The sequence below is a fragment of the Seriola aureovittata genome, chromosome 9 (genome assembly GCF_021018895.1).
Source record: "Seriola aureovittata isolate HTS-2021-v1 ecotype China chromosome 9, ASM2101889v1, whole genome shotgun sequence".
Classification (NCBI taxonomy): Eukaryota; Metazoa; Chordata; class Actinopteri; order Carangiformes; family Carangidae; genus Seriola; species Seriola aureovittata.
The window spans coordinates 21,285,566-21,304,101 of record NC_079372.1 but is presented as its reverse complement, the minus strand read 5'-3'; the positions used below and the strand labels follow the sequence as shown (position 1 = coordinate 21,304,101).

At 40.1% G+C, this 18,536-nt stretch overlaps 1 protein-coding gene across 6 annotated transcripts; it reads right to left on the bottom strand.

Annotated features, from left to right (window-relative positions):
* Positions 1-1,524: 1,524 nt before the first annotated feature.
* On the bottom strand, positions 1,525-12,519 carry rbbp8l (retinoblastoma binding protein 8-like). Of its 6 annotated transcripts, none has more exons than XM_056384028.1 (15): positions 12,419-12,519; positions 10,390-10,483; positions 10,191-10,233; positions 9,069-9,164; positions 8,486-8,598; positions 8,139-8,214; positions 7,755-7,939; positions 7,602-7,645; positions 7,033-7,112; positions 5,798-6,542; positions 5,612-5,711; positions 5,251-5,315; positions 4,988-5,132; positions 4,675-4,735; positions 1,525-4,585 (listed from the first exon to the last, which is right to left on the bottom strand). In XM_056384028.1, exons 2-15 carry the CDS (start codon positions 10,448-10,450, stop codon positions 4,543-4,545), a joined length of 1,857 nt encoding a protein of 618 aa, XP_056240003.1. In that variant the 5' UTR covers positions 10,451-10,483; positions 12,419-12,519; the 3' UTR covers positions 1,525-4,542. The 6 variants fall into 6 exon arrangements, with proteins under 6 accessions (XP_056240003.1, XP_056240004.1, XP_056240006.1 ...); XM_056384029.1 differs by having other exon boundaries at positions 5,251-5,312; XM_056384031.1 differs by lacking the exon at positions 4,675-4,735.
* Positions 12,520-18,536: the final 6,017 nt, after the last annotated feature.

Sequence of the window (18,536 nt, the reverse complement as noted above, 5' to 3'; positions counted from 1 at the left end):
CATTTTTAGAGTGTGAGGTACTTAAGGTTTTCTGTTTCTGTTTCTGTGTTTATTTTTATTTTTCAGACTTATAGAAGATACAGTGGTTATTAGCAGTTGTTTGCTCACATGATTTAGACCCAAGTCACGAATCTGAAGACTTTGAATTTAACACCACTGTTTTAGCCTTTTCGTTTATCTGCTGGTTTGGGTCACTCCCGCACACGCGACTAATCTTGAGGAACTCTTGGTATGGTACGGAGCCGGAGCCATAAACTAAAGCTCAGTCAGTCCTGGATGACCGTAGTCATCCCCAGTTCAGTGAGATCTGGATCCAAGACCAATAGACTCAAAAACTAATAATAAAGATTACCTTTAACCTTGAATTGTTTCTGTAAGTTTGGCGACTTAGACTTCACTCTGTACTTAAACCCATCTTGATTTGGGACTTGTTGTTGAATAGGGACTTACCTGTTCTGACTTGGGACTCAGCCTGACTTGAGAGAGAGAGAATTACTTGTGACTTTTAAAACAGTGACTTTGCCCCTCCTCCGTCTTGCTTCAATTTGCGTAGTGACTTTATTTGGTGGTGACTGACAGATGGTGATTCTTAAAGGAGCTATATATTGTACATATACAGTAGGTTGACAGTTTCTTCAGCAGAACAAAACACAGCGGGACACTTGCCTCGGCTGTTGTGATGTTGCTGAATAGCAGAATTAATATTACAGTGCAAACATTACGACCTAAAACTGTGGAACACACTACCTCTAGATATCGGAGAAGCCAGCTGACTAAATATTTTTAAAACATAACTTAAAACTTATCTTAGCCTGTATCGAGCTCTGAAAAGTTTAGGGCTCTTTGCCTCTTTGCTCCACACTTATGCACTGCTCAGAACTTATTTCCTCTATGTACGTCATGGTTTGCCTTAAGGACTCTTTGAGTTTGGACCTTTGTATTATGTTTGGACTTTTTAAATTAGTTTGGTCATGGTCATTTCCTGTTTTATTTTGAAGTAGCTCTCCTTGTGTGTCTCTTGTTTTTAGTTTTTTTGTAGTTATAAGGGAGCCAAATGCAGACCATCCAAGAGTAGGTGAAATCGATGATTTGTTAAGTGAAAGGAAAACAGAAACTTACGAAAACCAAGAACCCAAAATACACCAGCAAGGAACTAAAAACCAGACAATCCAAGAATGAAAGAAAACATTAGAGAACACCGAACGGGAACACTGGAGTACAACCGGGGGAAAACAAGATGAACAGAGACTATAGTCACAAGTTAAGCAAAGGCAATTGAACACAGGTGAACACATTAGGGCGGGGCACACAATCAAACTGGAGGGAAATAGGACGAGGAAGAGAGGAAGTAAAAAACAATGAGAGACAGCTATTTCAAAATAAAACAGGAAATGACCGTGACCAATCTAATTTAAAAAGTCCCAACATAATACAAAAGTCCAAACACAAAGAGTCCTTAAGGCAAACCATGACAATTTATTTATTACATTTTTCATGTCTTTTCATGTGATACATTTGGTGCATATCATTTCTTTATCGTAAAGCACTTTGCGCTGCATTCCTTGTATGAAAGGTGCTACACAAATAAAGTGTATTACTATTATTAAAATGTGACTGTCAGCATATTGGTAGAACTTATTTTAAAACTATCTCTATTTTAAGTATGCACAGGTACAAACTGTCTAGATTGACATTAAAATAAGAACTAATGTAAAAGAGGAAAAGGAAGAAAAAACACTGAAATAGTTTAAATTTCCATCTTTCACTTCCTGTGGGTTTAGAAACGATAACACAGCAGCAACGACAGATCAGACAACATCTTCAGCAGGGTTGATTAGATGCTCTGTTGTATAGCAAACATTTCTTTTACGCTTCGTCGCGACTGTAGTGTTACCTAAAGAACTGTTCCATGTCACCTCACACTACTACATGTCAAACTTTTGATCGTTTCCACTGGTTTCTACATCCTCCATCATCACGCCACAAGTGTTTTGCATAATGTCCTTTGCAGAAAAAAAAAAAAGGTCAGACATGATGTTACTTCAGTTTCCCAGAACACACATCAGGGGTGTGTGGTAAATTAGTTATGGTACAAAATATAAAAGCTGAAACACATACAGTAACAGAAGTAACGTTCAAGAACGGAAATTTATTTCAGCATCGGGAGTAGTGCATTCATACAAAGTAACAGTTTCTAAATTACATCATTCTAGAAAACAATACATCTGTTAAGACACAACAACACAACAGTATTTAGCTTGATAGATTAGCAAAGTGTAAAAGCATAAACAGTACACTTAAAGTATCTCAGTCAATCGCATAATAATTAATGTGAGATGCGAATGGCAGGGGAAGGCTATTTAGTCCACTGACCATTGACCAAGTACTGTACTTAATGGACTCTAATGGCATAAGAGAGACATGATAGAAACAGTACAGATCAATATAACTGCATTATGGACTGCATGCGTTGGGGCTGTCACACACAGGATAGTTAAAAAGTGCACACACGAGAAGGAAAATAACATCAATTTATAGTAAATATTGGCTGATGCTGCCTGTTGATTAGGGCATCTCCATTAAAAAAAAAAAAGATTATTACACAGAGTGGACACGTTGACCTCACAGTGCTGTACCACAAGAGTTTAGGTCATTTAACCGACTCTGTCACTCTATCTTTATCTCCTCTATTCACTCGGCTTAGCACAAGCCGTCGCAGCTGTGAGCGGAAAGTTAATACTTGCAAAATATGTGCATTCTGAAAATGAAAAGGGGAAGAGGAACATGTTTTTCTCTTCTTTTTTTTTTCCTTGTGGGTCACTTAGAGACAGGCTGAGGGGAAGGGTGGTGGTGGAGGTGGGGGGGTGCTCTGTAGCAAAAATAGCTATGCAGTGACAGCAATGCCAGGAAAGTGAAATAACTATAAATACCAGAATAGCATGTGAATGGTGTGTGAAGAGTATGGGAGAGGAAAACGAAGGTTTTAGGCTCTAAGACAAATGCAAGATCATTACTGGCTTTGACACTTTTCATTTCTTTAGAAAGGGGGAACCATGATGATGATGGTGCTGTTTCCTGCGGAGCGATGACATTAGTGATGGCTGTGTTGCTGTAGCTGTGCTGAACAGTGCACAGCTGAGAGGAGACATGATTCACGCTGTCATTTGAATCTGACTGTTTATATTTTCAGTTAGTACAACTCAATGTTCAGTTACTACACTGGTCTTCAGTCTGCCATATTCAGGGTGGCCGCTCGAGTTGTGTGTTGTCAAAATGGGTGTTGTGTGTGTTGCACAATGTGTGACTTTTTCAGGCCGACTGTGCCTCAGTTCTTCTTCACCAATCAGCCGAAAGCTGCTAAACAGAATGATAATGCACATCCACAGCTTGCTCTATAGATCATTCTGGTTATTGTTATTGTTTTAGATTTAGTGACTCCATGGAAACAGAATTTGTATTTGTATCACGAATGTATTCAAATTTTTCTTAGCAGGATTTAGGCTTATACCAGTAACTGCAAACTCTGACATGATGTAAGTTTTAGCAACGACGGCCTTAAAGGGCTGAGACATTATTAGATCTCTGCAGGTAAACAAAGCCATCATTGGGAGTCTCCATTGTGTGTATTTGTTGTTAAAACTGCTTAATTGTGATTACAATAATGAAGTAGTATAAGATCTCCTCATGGCATCAGATAGAGGGCGCTGTGTTAAGTGAAGGAATTAATGAGAATCTAATGGGGGAAAAAAATGACTGCCAACCTACAAATACTTATTGTCTCAGCCATGTTTTAACTTGTTTATAGATATAATCTCTTTTTCCCATCCTTCATCTTTTTTATTTACCTCCTCCTGTTTAGGCTCACAAAAGGAAGCTGGACGCTGTTACAGAGTGCACCGGGCCGAAGGCAGCGAAAAATCCAGATGTTTCAAAATGCCAAGAGGAAAGTTTAAAGCTGCTTTAATCTATATTTTTATACAAAAGCTGCTACACTCAAAATTATAGTATCAACAGTAGATCAAATGACTACATGTACTCTCCATATGGTGGACAGACAGAGAATTATCATCATCCCCCTGAGCTCTAAGGAGATGTTTAGCATCCTCTTAGTCACTGTTTTGATTTTATGGCCTGCAACTTCACTGTTTTAACCACTGTACACTAGACAGTCAATGATAGCGACCAGCTGCTAAACACAGTGGAGCATTTTTTAGCTAAAGAGCTGAATATGTCCCTCTGCAGTTGGTGGAGACCAAGAGCTAAAGGGGCAAGAGTCATTATTGGACCAACATTCATCAGGTGGCCAGAAACACAACTCCCAATTAATGCTAAAGTTGCTCCATATCCACTGGATGTGTACATTTTCCACTGTTTGCTAATTTGTTAGCTGCATCAGCTTTATAAGCTGATATATAAGTGTAGTGTTTCTGTTTTTCAGCTTGTTGTACTGCCCCCTAGTGGCCAAAAACATCAGTTAATGGAGGTCTAAGTGAGATCACCAGGTCATTGTACCATCATCCTCTTTAGCTCGGGCTCTTCTCCTCAGTTCTGACCATGATCTTGATTTTCCTTTCGTGCTGGATGTCTGTGAGGAAGAGAAGGAAATTGTTCCAAACAGCTTCTTTTGGTGAGGGAGCAACAGTGCCAAGAAGGAAGTCGTACACATACTAGCACCTGTAAAGTTTTATGGGCAGGAGTACTGACTCCCTGGAAGAATACTTCAGCACATTGCTCCCTGCAAAACCAAAACTTGATTTTTTTTTACACTTTGGTTTTTGTACAACCTTAACAAACAAGATATAAGGTGTGAAATAATGCTGGTAGATGGATTATGTTACCTTTGAACAAAGCAGAACCAGAAGAAAATCTTAATCTGCAAAGCTTTAAAAATGTGATTTGATTTGTAAACCGCACACAAGAGGGAGAGAAAGAAAGGGAGAAGAGAAGGAGGACACCCCAAAGACAAGGAATGTAAACAGATGCTTACTGTCTGTGTCTGAGTCCCTGTTGCTTTCTGTCTCCACAGATGTCCTCTTCCTCTTTCTGCCCTGAATGCTTTCTTGGCCTGACGCACTCCCGTCTTCGCCCTGCTCTTCTGAGCTGCTCTCTCGCTCGTCTGCTGGTGAAGACGACTGTGACGGGGCAGAGGAAACATAAGAGCTCACAATAGAGAAGAACCTTTGCTTTAAAAATGGTGAAAATGAATGAGGAAATACAAGCTAACACAGTCTCCTCTGTATCTGACCTTACCTTGCCATTCAATGATAAGGCTTCTTGCTTTTGCAGAGCAGAATTCAGAGTCTCCAGGACTACTACTGTTACAGAAACACAGCACAGCTAAGTAGTATTTATCTGTGCACAGTGAATATATGGATATATGGTGCATCACATGGTGTCAATTTAAAACAGGTTTTACTACAAAGTGACACAATAAGATAATTTGAGAGTCGGTGCAAACATGTGACTTTGTTTCCCTGTGAACAATGTGTATCACTTCTACGCTCTCTCTCTCTCACACACACACACACACACACACACACACACACACACACACACACACACACACACACACACACACACACACAGGTACATATAAATCAAAGTTCTTTACCTGGTCGTAATGATATAGTGAGGACAGGCACCTTCTTTTCGCTGCTTTGGTCCGTCTTTCCATTCACCTCCTCTTTCTGCTCCTGATCTTTGGTTACCTGCTGCGATGAGACATCACACTGTAAATCCTGATTGTCACCCCCATGTGTTTGGCTTTTAATGTAATCGTCAGAAAACTTAAAAGTACCTTGTGGTTATGATCCCCGGTAGGCTCCTCCTCTTGTTGGTCGATCGGTGGTGTAGAGGAAGATGAAGATGAGGGCTGTGCGACATGTGAAGGTGATGATACTGGTACTTGTGCATATGTATTTGTCTTCACATCTTTGTCAGGGCTCTTCTGTACTATCTCTCCAACTTGTACGGCTGAGGGTGAATCATCTCTTGGTGTTTGGTTGGATTTGGACTTTCCTCGATCCGATAGGTCCAGAGGCCCCTCGTAGATCTCCTTAAGCTCTTCTCCAGAGACCATTTCCGCTTTAGTTGGCTGAATTTCTTTTTTGTCCGGGGGGGTTATTTGACTCTCTACATGCTCTGACAGACTCCTCAACCTGAACACTACAGTTGGATCTTTTACCGGGGGCTGAGGACTGCTTTGTTTGGACCAGGGAGACCCGAAAACCTGCTTTCTAGAATTGGTATGCTGGCTAATTGGGATGAGGTTGGGAAAGCGTGGCACATTCAGTTTGGAAGAAGGTTGCATCAGCTGGCTGGTGCCTGCAGCAGCCACAGAAACCCAGTCAGAGGATTCGGATAATGGCCAGGGGAGAGTAACAGGGCTGCTCTTGATTGGTTGAGGACGGCAGGGAACGGGAGTGTGGAGCACGTGTCTGTTGGAGTTGACTTCTCCACTGGTTGAGGAGGAAGAATTCTTAGGAAGGAGCGCTTGAGGGGGGATGGAGGATCGTTGGTCCAGTCGTTCAATACTCTGACTTCTAAGTTAGGAGAAACAGAGGTCAGAGAGGGAGAGGTCAAAATCTCCATACAGGTCATTAGACCATAGTGACATCTAGACACATGGTGTGTAGAAACTGAATGATACATCTCCATGTTTAGTTTACACACACTAATGACTAAGTGAACCCATCCCAGACAATCTGAAAGGTTTGGATGCTTCAGAACATAGTAGCAGATCATATATGTATCTTGGCTCTACACCATCAGTGGTTTATAAACCAATGGTAGTATCTGTTGGTCTTAAGATAAAGCCAATTTTTCTATGTCCAGCTGAGACATAGGTCCTTTAATTTGGATTTATTCTTATAGTGATGCTGATGTTGTAATTTACAAAATTTACATCTAAGTTCGTGACAACACCAAGAGTTATGACTTTGTTTGTCGTCTTTAATATGAACAATTTGCAATTATCATTTATATACTCTCATACACTGACACAACAGCATGTCCTATGTTGGTTTGTCTCACCTCCTCTCTCGGGTTACACTGTGTTCTGTCTTCCAGGATGGTAATGTGAGAGTCGACAGTGGTACAGACTTGTACGGCTCCTGAGAGAATGGAGAATAAAATAACATAAATTACTATACATAAGTAATAGTTTGACATCTTGGGGGAAAAAAACATGTTTTTTCCGAGAGCGGTGGAAGCTAAATATGAAGCTACAGACGGGAGAGAGTTAGCTTAGCTCAGCATAAAGAGCAGAAACATGTAAAACAGTTAACAAACATCTGTCGGATGGAATTTTAATTGTTTTTCTTAAAGAATAAACAAAACTGAGACGTAACATGTTAATAAATGAGCTCTACAGGTGCTAGTGTGCAAATGAGGACAAAACCAGGCTAGCTGTTTTCGCCCTTTTCCCCCACTTTTAATGCTAAGCTAAGCTAACCCTCTCAGCTACACCTCCATATTTAACAGACAGATATGAGTGGTGTTGATCTTCTTATCTAACTCTCAACAAGAAAGCAAATAAGAACATTTTACAAAATGTAAGACTACCGAAATGTTTATGAGGGTGAACTGATTTGGAAACTTACAAAGTGGCTCCTGTTCATCCCTCTCAACTGTCTGTGTTTAGTTTCTGTTTGATCAGAAGCAGAAAACATGAACTTCCATGAGCACAAGCTCATGACAATCAACAAACAAACAAGCAAAAGGTTTTCCTCCACCCAGCTCTTCTTCGGACTCACCCTCTCTTCTTTGGTCTCTCTCGGTTTTCACTGCAGTGTCACTATCTGATGGCTGGTTGCTGGCCCTGCTGGTTGCCTCGGCGATGAGGGCCACAGGGACAGAGCAGGGTGAAAGGTCAGGCGAGCTGTTTGGTTGTTTGACCTCTGTGACGCTGCTGCTGTTTGAGGAGTGGTCGCTGTGACTTCTGCCACACCATACACACACACACACACACACACACACACACACACACACACACACACACACACACACACGCAAATATATAGTGGTCACACATTTGTTGCATTGAATGCTACAATGAGAAATATGTTGAATAATAACAAAAATATTGAGAAAAAATTAGAAAAAAAGGTTGTTTAAAGCCTCAAACACCTTTTACTCACTCAAGTGCTGTTCTTAAATTCCTGATTTCATCTCTAAGTCTTTTGTTCTCCTTCTTCAGGTTGTTCATCTCTCCCGCTACAACACAGACCACAAATCAGGATCAGTGCACTTCACAGCAAAGTTGCCTTTGGTGGAGAGGGAACTCATAGACAGGAGGTTGAAAGAAAGTTGCGAGAAGCAAACACCAAATCTCAGAAGACAGAGAAGGGATAAGAAAATTGATTAAAAAATGTGAGTTTTTTAGTAGAGATGCAAAACTGACAGGAAATATGACACAAGAGACAAGTGGCGGATGATGAATGGATGGATGGTTGGATTGCTGATTAGAGAGACATGAAGAGAATACCCAGTATAGAGATGTGCTGGAGGCTCTGTATCTGTGAGGCTTCAAACTCGTGCTGTCTTCTTGTAGCCACCTCCTGGGTCACTGTACATCTGTCACACAGTCCCGCTCTCAGCCTGCACAGGCAGCAGAAATCCACACAACGTCACGAACACTACTAACAACTATACTGATTAGAAAACACTCTTAAGGACCTGGATTGCTGCAATAAACTAAAGGGTTTCGCTGCTACAGTCTTACTTGGTCTGAAGCTTACAGTGGAAAACTTCAGGTAAATATGTAAAACCAATATTATTCAATCAGTTTGCTGACTTTATGACTCTTCTCTACTTATGCTACTCTTTCATTAGGTTTTATCCCCTTTGATAATTGTCAGCATTAGCAGCTGTTTACCCACCAGTCTTGCCAAGAGCTTCAATCATTGTTGCATTTACTAAATAAGAGGTTATAATACGCTCTCTGAGCAGCTACTTCTTCAGGGCAGATGGGCTACAGTGACTTGGTATGGGAAAATGATAAGATGGCAGACATTCACACATGCACACACTCTGTAATGCAAGACTAAAGCAGAACGTAGCATGAGTACCTGTTTTCCAGTGTTTTGATGTTGTCGGTGAGTAATCTGTGCTGTTCTTTCATCTGCTGGTTTCTGGTGAATAGTTCCTCCATCCGCTTTATATCGCTGTTTGTATGCATCATGCAAACACACAGGCACACACATGCACACACACACACACACACACACACACACACGAAGTGAAGAAATAATCCCAATCAGATAGTATATCAATATTTCTACAGAATAATACAACTTCTCTGGAACATTCATTTCAGGCAGTGAAGAATCAGACACAACTGGATTTCAATAAGGCTGCATGATCTTCTATTTCCTTTTCAAGGCTGCTGCATATTACTCTTCTCATATTTTATTACTGATTATTTATGTTTTGTTTGGAAACATTAACATGAAAGTCCCATCTAACTGAGAGCGCAGCTGTCATAAATTTGGTGTAGTCAAGTGAACTTCAGGTACCTCAAAATTACTTAACTACTTACTGGAGTAAAGTTACCACTGACATTACGAGCCCCACAACACCTTCACCTTCAGTTGTTTTTACAAACAAAAATAGAAATGTGTTCATAGATTGAGGTGAATATTACAGTTACAATGCTCTTTTAATGTATTGTTTAAAAACATTTAAATATTAACATCAGTACAAAAAACTATGGTGTGTCTGTAATCAGTAGTAAATAATTAGCACAGTTGTGCTGAAGCTGAAAACATAATGTAATGTGGGATTACTGACAGGTATAACATACACAACATGTATATATTACCTAGCCACAATTTGCACATGTGGATGTAGATTGTTTTTCTTAATAAGCTAATCATTGAATTAATCTCCAGTTGTATCAAGAATCTAAAATGATCTTCTTCCTTTGCCCATTCATTAGTTGTTTTTTTTTACTTGTTCTACAGAGAAACAAAACAAAGATTTCTGACTAAGTACCAGACTGAATGACTTGTTGCAACACGAGCTTCCTTACTTGCTAATCATGACGTCAGCACCAGCCTCGTCCACAAAGACTTCAGGCCTGAGCAGAGCTCTCACAGTGGCTGAACATGTGTACGGCTAAACTTGAATATCTTGTCAGTGTTGTCTAAACATCTAGATAAATCATCTAGAGCGGTGAAGCATCCACTCACCAGCCTTTCTTGTTGGACAGCTCTTGGACTTTCACCTGCCAACCTGGAAGTCAAAAACACACAACCACAAATAACTGGTTGGGTGGAAGTGTGAAAAGTGAACTAATTTCTGCAAATTCTCTTAGATACTTATATTAAAGCCGCACTACATCCTGTGTCGCTGCTACCAATGGCTGCTGTTTTAATAATTTCCACGTACCATCCACCTCTCGCTCGTGGAGCTCCCGCAGTTTAAGGAGCAGGTCGTTGAAGCACTCCATTGCTGTAGTGGTCACCTTTGACCTTGAGTCTGGCTGTAGAAGAAAAGAGAGATACAGGAAGATGTAAAATTCTTGATGGACAGAATTAAATTGTACCAAATGCTTGTAAACTGAGTTTTACTTTTAGATGAGGTAGACGTGACTGCACTTAACACCTTAAATCCAGCACTTTTACAAAATAATAAAACTTCAAACTACGATGGAAATGAAAACATAGCAAATCAGTAAGTTGTTAAGTTCAGAGGCGTTATAGCCCGAGGTCTGTTGTGCATCAGAGAGCAAACTTTGCTGGCACAGCATTTCATAAGCCGCCCCTTCTACTCAAACGTGGGAGCAAATTTCGTTGTTATATTGAGGACGATTAAAACTAGCTAGACTGGTCCTGCCAGGTGTGAGAGTTAAGTTTACAGACTGTGTTTCAAGCGCATGAAGCAACAGCTTTTACAGTTTGTGCATGTGTGCACATACTTGTGCATCACATGGTGTCAATTTAAAACAGTGTTTACTGCAAAGGGACACAATAAGATTATTTGTTGATTGAGAGTCGGTGTAAACATGTGACTTTGTTGCCCTGCGAACTGATGTGTTTAATGTGTATCACTTCTACTCTACACACACACACACACACACACACACACACACACACACACACACACAAAATCACTTACAAGCACAAATACATGCATTGAATGCTATTAAGCATTTTGATCAGTGTGGATCGGGCTCTCTCGACATGTCAGGATATGTCAGACAAGTGGCTGTTCAGATCACTTCAGCAGAGCAAGAAAAGACCTGTCTGCCTTTATGTGGTTGCTCTGCTATCTCCAGATAATTATTCACACACACACACACACACACACACACACACTTATTTCTGTCTAGTTACATTTTATTTCCAATTTACAATACTCGTCCTTAAACTTTTTCACTACAGCCAAAATATTAATTATTAACTCTATGCCTGTAGTGTGATGCTACTACATGGTATTATCGCATTATGTGCAAATATGTTGTCCTGGATACCACACACCTATAGAGACATACAGGCTGTGCAGATAACACACTGGCAGCATACCTCACTGCTGCAGCTCTAATGTAAGCCCTTCACAAATAGAGACAGACTTGTTGTTTGAAACTTGAGTGCATAAGAGGAAGTTTTGGTGTTCAGACCTAATTCACTGCCATCACACAATATCACCTGATGCTGTTCTGAATAAAATGGAGCAGCCAGGGCCCTTAAATAGGAAGCTGTTCTCAAAGCTGGATTGACCATCAGTGGAGAGTGATGCTGAGTATACGTTCTTGTCATTCGTTTAGCTGTGACAGACACAGGAAACATGTATATTTTGAAAGGATTAAATAATGATTAATGACGCATTTTAATATTAAAACTAGTCTGGTGTGCTTCAGCTCCACCCTACACACACGCACACACACACACACACACACACACACACATACACAAGCTTGTAAATACACTTCTTCTCTCTAACGTCATCAAAGTAAACCTCGAGAATATGTAAACGTGTGTTGTTTTTGTGTATTATGTTTGTTTCATTAAAGGCCTCCATATGTGTTATTATTGACAAGTAGCTTTATGTTTATATAGATTTGTTGTATATATATATATATATATATATACATATATATAGTAAATATAGCCCTGAATACACTGTATAACTATATAATAATATATTATTATAATAATATTGGGCAAGTATGATACCAGACCCCAAATTCCCTACACAAAGCCATCCATACACACACACACACACACCACACACACACACACACACACAATCATATGCACTAACATGACAGCGAAGGGCCATGATTGTTTCTTGTATGTCAGCTCAGGCCTTGCCCTAACTCCCAGCCACACATACCTGCACTCACTCTACCCACCTGTCAGCCAATCTACTCCGGCCCTAGGGTTAATAACTCAGAGCTTAATCAATGGTAACTCACCTCACACAGACTGATCCAGACGCTCACTGCCAGTGCACTGTGTTCGCCGCTGAGACTTCAGAGATGGGCCGAGTGATACAGAGACGGAGAGGGAGAGGAAGCACGATAATGAAGAGAAAGAGGAGAATGAGGTGAGGGAGAACGCCCCACACCCTCCCCTCTCTCATCTCTCCACCCCAGAAAACCGGTTGGGGCGGTTATCCCCTTGAGCAACACAAACACCGAGGCCTGGGCAAGTTCTCCCTTGATATTCCTGTTCTGCTGAAATCCCACATAACCGGCTAAACCGGGCGCATAAAGCCCTGAGGCGATAGAGAGACAAAACCGATTAGAGAAAAGAAATGTCCAGCCCAGAAGTCTGCAGTGGTGCGTTAGAATCAGAAGTTACATTTTCATTTGTTTAAATGATAATAAACTTTAAATATTGGGGTGATTCATAACCCTGAGAGCATGATGGTGTAACAAGCAGTATGAAAGACTCCTAAACTTTACTCCACCCAGCAACTATAGTGTCCATTGTTCTAATTTTCAACAAAGAACAACACTGTACATACAGTGTATACTGTATATTTAGACTGTCATATGTCTGAAATGAGCCATAAAGCAGCGACAGGGTGTGGTGGATCTGATGACTGCGATACCGGTATGTAAATTCACGAACAAACAACAGACAATTGCACTGGCACATGCTTTGTCTCTGAAAACCAGGTATGATGCATGTTCCATGTGAAAAATGCCATTTCCTGATTCCTTAACCAGATTCCTCACGACTGGCCTAATTTGGTCGAGGCAGCATCTTCATCTTTATTCTGCTAAAGACTACCACCCCCTGCTGCCATAGGTACCACAATATCTACACCTACAGTGTACGAGGGTTGACAATAGGAACATATGATTACATGTTTTTATTGTCATGTGTTCACTGATGCAAAGATATTTAAATTGACACAAATCCAACTGTAAATAGTGTGAGTGCGCTGGGTGACAGGAATGTTTCATCAACATGAGAAGAATTTAAGAGCTGAATTTCCTGATTCCTGAACCAGATACTTGAAGAGTCTTGAACAAGTCACAAACTGACCTGACGTCACCCATTGGTTTGTGGACTGCCATTTTGAAGCATCAAGTTTGGCTTAATGGACGTCGCCATCTTGGTTTTTTGGAGCCAGAAGAAACCATATTTGGATGAAAAGGTGGAGCTGGGGAGGAGTGAGGGGTGGATCTGACCCGTGTCACTGAGGGCGCTAAGTACGCCCACCTCCATCAGCAACCTGACGGCAACAGGCTCCTGGCTGAGCCTGGGAAGATGCTGCTAACACGGCTAGCTGTCACAATTTGAGGTAAACTAACTGTTAAATTAGTCTTATAGGCTAATTGCATACATCCAACATCCATTTGGCAAATATCATATATGTGAGGAGTAACTTAACTGATGTTATAGTAGTTGAAGTTAGCATGTGTGCTAACATTAAACTGTAAAACCATAGTGTAAAACGTATTCTACTCTTGTGTTTTAAATAGGTTCTGCAGAACATGAACAGACTTCAGAACAGTTTCTCCCTCAAACCGTGGATCTGCTTCATGTAAACTGTGTCACACACTAAGACTGATGATGAGTAACGGCTCCTGGACTTTTTGCACCTTACCTCCATCACTCATGGACAACTGCAATAGCTTACAGTCCTGTCAATAGACTGTTGCACTATCCTCACTTAGCTATGAAGTATTAATTTATGTGTCCACTATAATTTATACTTCTTACTAAATAAGATTTATCCACCTCTCTTTATTATGTAGTCTTGTCTGTAAACTGTATTTTATTTTACTTTTATGACCTACCTTACCTCTTACCTTTTTGAGACTCTTATTTTGAAAGTGTCTGTGCTTCTGTGTTTGGCAGTATAAATTGTATAAGGTTTTGTACAACAGAGCCAATAATTCCCTCTTACCATGTTGAGACTTTTATTTTGAAGGTTAATTCTTATCGTGGAGATGGTGTTTGTGTGTTTTTGTCAATAAGTGTGTGTGTGTGTGTGTGTGTGTGTGTGTGTGTGTGTGTGAGACGCAGCAGTAGAGCTCCAAAGAGGGCTGGGTTTGGTTGTTTTGAAGACGTCTACTCATTCATTCTCTATGGGATTTTTTTAGCCTTTTATAAGCATTTACGTTGCCATGGTTACCTGAATCGCTAAGTGTGTGTGTGTTGTGTATATATATATATATATATATATTTGTATAGTCTGGGTTTTCTCAAAGCTGGGAGACTAGTTACATGCCAAAATTTCGATACAGAAGATGACTAAGAAGAATAAGTATGCAGAATAATAATATGCCTTCAAGGCTAATGCATTGCAGGCACATAACTAGGAAATTCCTGAAGAAACTTTGCTCTTCTACAGCTCAGGAGACAAAACTGGGATTCTCATTTCAGCTTCACTTTATTTTTTATTTTGTTTGAAATGCTGTTTCTCATATTTTTCTCCTAAATTGCACTAGGATTAAGGTGAGACACAACAACTTGAGACTTGAGGAGATTCCTGCTGAACTCCATTCAGTGTTTTTAATGGCTCCTTTTATTCTCCTTTGTAAATGAAATTGAACGATACTAGAGCTGCTATGGAGCAACACGTGAGGCTACATGGGAAAGTGGTCTCAGACTTTTGGACACCACTGTATATAAACTAACCCTATACTGACAGGTGTTCCTAATATTTTGTCCATCCCATTTATAGGAATTACATTTGACAATATATTAGGAACACGTCTCAGTATATCCCAGTACAGTTAAACATTACCACAATCACAACCTCCACGATGACCATTAAAATAAACCAACACTTCTCAAACAGATTCAGTAAATACTGAACATTATAATCCTCATGAAGGAGGATTTACTGCAGCCTGTTCCATTATACTGCATTAGTTTCATCCAGGTTCACCTAATACATATATATGAATTAAAACTAAAAATCAAGGACACTTACAAATGCTAAAACAAATCAGCCCTTTATTTAAAGTTCAACCAATATACAGCAATGCTTAATAAAATGTATTCCTTTGAACAGAATGGTAATGGGGTTAATGGGCCAGAAATAAGTGAAAAGTAGGAAGGAGGACCTGCAGCCTGCTGACACCTTTTTTACTGGATGGGATACGACATTGAAGGGGATCAGAAAGGTCAAATTTTCTAGTTATATTGTAAATTCTAGCAGCAGCACGTTCTGACCTTCTCATCGTCTCACACTGATGCCTATAAATAAAGCTGACTTGAATTGAATGCCCTCACATAACAATGTAATGTTTATTTTCATCCACAAGATGGCCCAGCTGAACCTTGAAGCAGAGGGACGATGAGCGCAGGTCTGAGAGAGCAGAAAAGTTTTTGAGCCCTTTCAGTTTACGATGACACAAAAACTTTCCCATTCTCCACCAGAATAGGGCTGGTAATGAATGACTCTCCTGTGAAACAGTAGTCGTAGTAGTAGAAGAAGCCACATTTAGAAGGGTGAAGCCATTTGGGTGGTTTGGGAAGCTGAGCAGGCAGCTGTGAGTGGAGTGTGTGCAGAGTGACCCAAGGGTGAAAGGTCAAGCCTGCAATTTATTGCTGTCCAGGTTTTCTCTTCTGCAGAGAACTACCTTACCTCTCAGTGGTCAATAGGATAGAATTACAATAAAATCTGATGTGAACATTATGCAAAGAATTATCCCGCTCAGACTTTTATGGTCACTTAAAGGTTGATTATGTCACGTCTTGTGCACAGTTCAGCTTCCAAGTAAAATGGAAAGTGTAATATTTATTTTCCATCCAGTTTTAGGTTGTGCAGTTATGAACTGATAGGGGAGAAGTGCAGTGCAGCACAGTTCAGCTGTCCCTCTGTTCGACACAGCCAATCCAAGCGGAACATGAGTAACATGAACAAACAGAAAGCTGCAACAAGACAATCCTATCAGAATATGTGTGTATTTTACAGGGTGAGTCTGTCTCAAGGGCTTTTGGGTACAACAACACAGACCTTAGCTAAGTCTGCAAGTGTGTGAATATGTGTGTGAGAGTGTGTTTGCCTGTCTAGGTCGATGAATTCAGTTAAAACTGTTCATCGAGAAACTTGTATTTTAATGTTTCTGAGACATTTAACAAACTAAAAACAAAAATTCTGGGAACAGAAATAAGATTATAATAATAACTGTATTTGCCAGAGTAGAATTAAGTAATGTGCAAAGAAACTTTGCTCTTTGCAACTCTTTACTTTGGTTTTACGGCCTGACTTCATCTTGAAGGGGCTATTTGTAAGTTTCTCTGCTGCATCGTTGCATTTACAAGACATAAGGTTATAATACGTCATCAGAGCAGTGCTACATCCTCAGGGCAGACTGAAGGTTACAGTGAGTCGCTATCAGAAAGTGACGAGATGGAGCTAGCTGGTTAGCATGCTGATTTCAGTAGAAGAAAAGACATGATAGAGAAAAGAGTTAACACTGATGTTGTTTTCCACCTCTGGAGACAGCTGCTGGTGAGTAAAGAAATGAAGTTTGATGCTGAACTCACAAAGTTTCTTTTCTACTGATAACTACACACTTGTTAATGCTAACGTTGGCTATGCAGTGATAGGTAAACTTACTAATACCTCCTTTAACACATATGCAGCAATGCTGCATAGTTTTTAGTTGTTTTTCTTGTTGTTGTAATTAGTGACAGAGAGACAGTTGGAGAGAATAAAAAACAGAGAGAAAGAGAAAGAGGTAGTCAATGTGTTAACCACACCCCATTACTTCTTCAATCACAGACTAAATTCATCATATACAGCCGCAGGGTGGCATATATTCGTAGGTCAACCCGATGAAGCTAGCATTGCTCTGACTCCCTTGACAAATGCCAATGGGATTTTTTTTCATATATAACAGGATCTTCACAATTGAATGATTATTTTTGAAGCCTAAATACAAACACCAGAAGTAAAATGCTAATGTTTGGGTATAAACTCAGCTCTTACCTCTTCTACAGTATCCTTTCCTCTTACAAAGTTAGTGATAGTTTGCAAAAGTGCGATCATAAACACAACAAGGCTGCGAAGGTGGACTGGTGAGTAGATCGGTTTTCATATTTGGCGTGATTAATGTCCCTGACAACCACTGTAGCTACGTTTTGTTTAAGAGATGTAAAAGATAAAAAAAAAATCACGACTGAGGTATTTACTGATATACTTTTTTTCGTAGAATAAAACGTGAAAATGTCTAAAACCCATTCAAAAAACTCACAGACTTCGGGATAAGGCTAAAATACTAAATAATTTTGGGGATTGTGGACTCATTTCTGCAGCACTGTATTAGCAAGCTAAGTTTTGTGAGTTAGCTAGTTCAGTTACAGTAGCTGTGTCACAGTTACACCTGGGTGGGTTACTGGGTGTAAATATTTGGTTAAAACTAATCTCAACATAAGAACTAGCTTGTGTGGTGAAACTTTTATTTCCGTGATGCATAAACCTTCACTTAGTAAACACCTGAGCACAGCTGCTGCCACTGGCTCATACAAAACAAGTGCTTCAGATTAAGTAATAATGTCACTAAGAGATGGTTCTGTATGAGTATTTGCAGATTTTTCCAACTCAGTGTGAACAGTTTCTTAGTTGCCATTAGACCCACCAAACACTTTCACAGCTCTCCTTGTGGGTCAACACAAGGTGCTGTAAGTTAAGACACCCGTGAGCTGTAGGAATTTGAACCCATCCTTAGACTTGTTATGATGTTCATCCACCCTCTCTCACTCGTTCTTTCTCCCCCCAACCCTCCTCCTCCTCCTCTCGTGCACCTCTTATTTATGATCATTACCTTGACCTGCACCAGCCATCACTAAAACACTCACAGGCTTGTAAATCACTGGACTCTCTCTCCCTCCGTTACATAAACAGCATTTAACAAATCTGTTGAGGAGGCAATAGACCTGAGGGGCGCTAATCAGAAAGATATTGTCTCTGTCTCGCTGGGAATATTAAGGAAACGTTTGGATACTGTGTTTAGTTTCAGTACTTTTTACTGAATCACTTCATCCAAGAGGAAAAGACTGACTTAATGGTGATTTTCAGATCAAACACTCCCAGAGTAGGAGAATGTTTCTCAGTAAAAT

Bases quoted from the DNA above. Each gene is read 5' to 3' on its own strand.
- rbbp8l (XM_056384028.1), bottom strand. From the start codon at position 10,450: ATGGAGTGCTTCAACGACCTGCTCCTTAAACTGCGGGAGCTCCACGAG. The intron at 7,646-7,754 runs GTGAGTCCGAAG...CTGATCAAACAG, and splicing joins GAGAGACCAAAGAAGAGAGG to AAACTAAACACAGACAGTTG. The intron at 4,586-4,674 runs GTGCTAGTATGT...TCTTCCTCACAG, and splicing joins CTGCCCATAAAACTTTACAG to ACATCCAGCACGAAAGGAAA.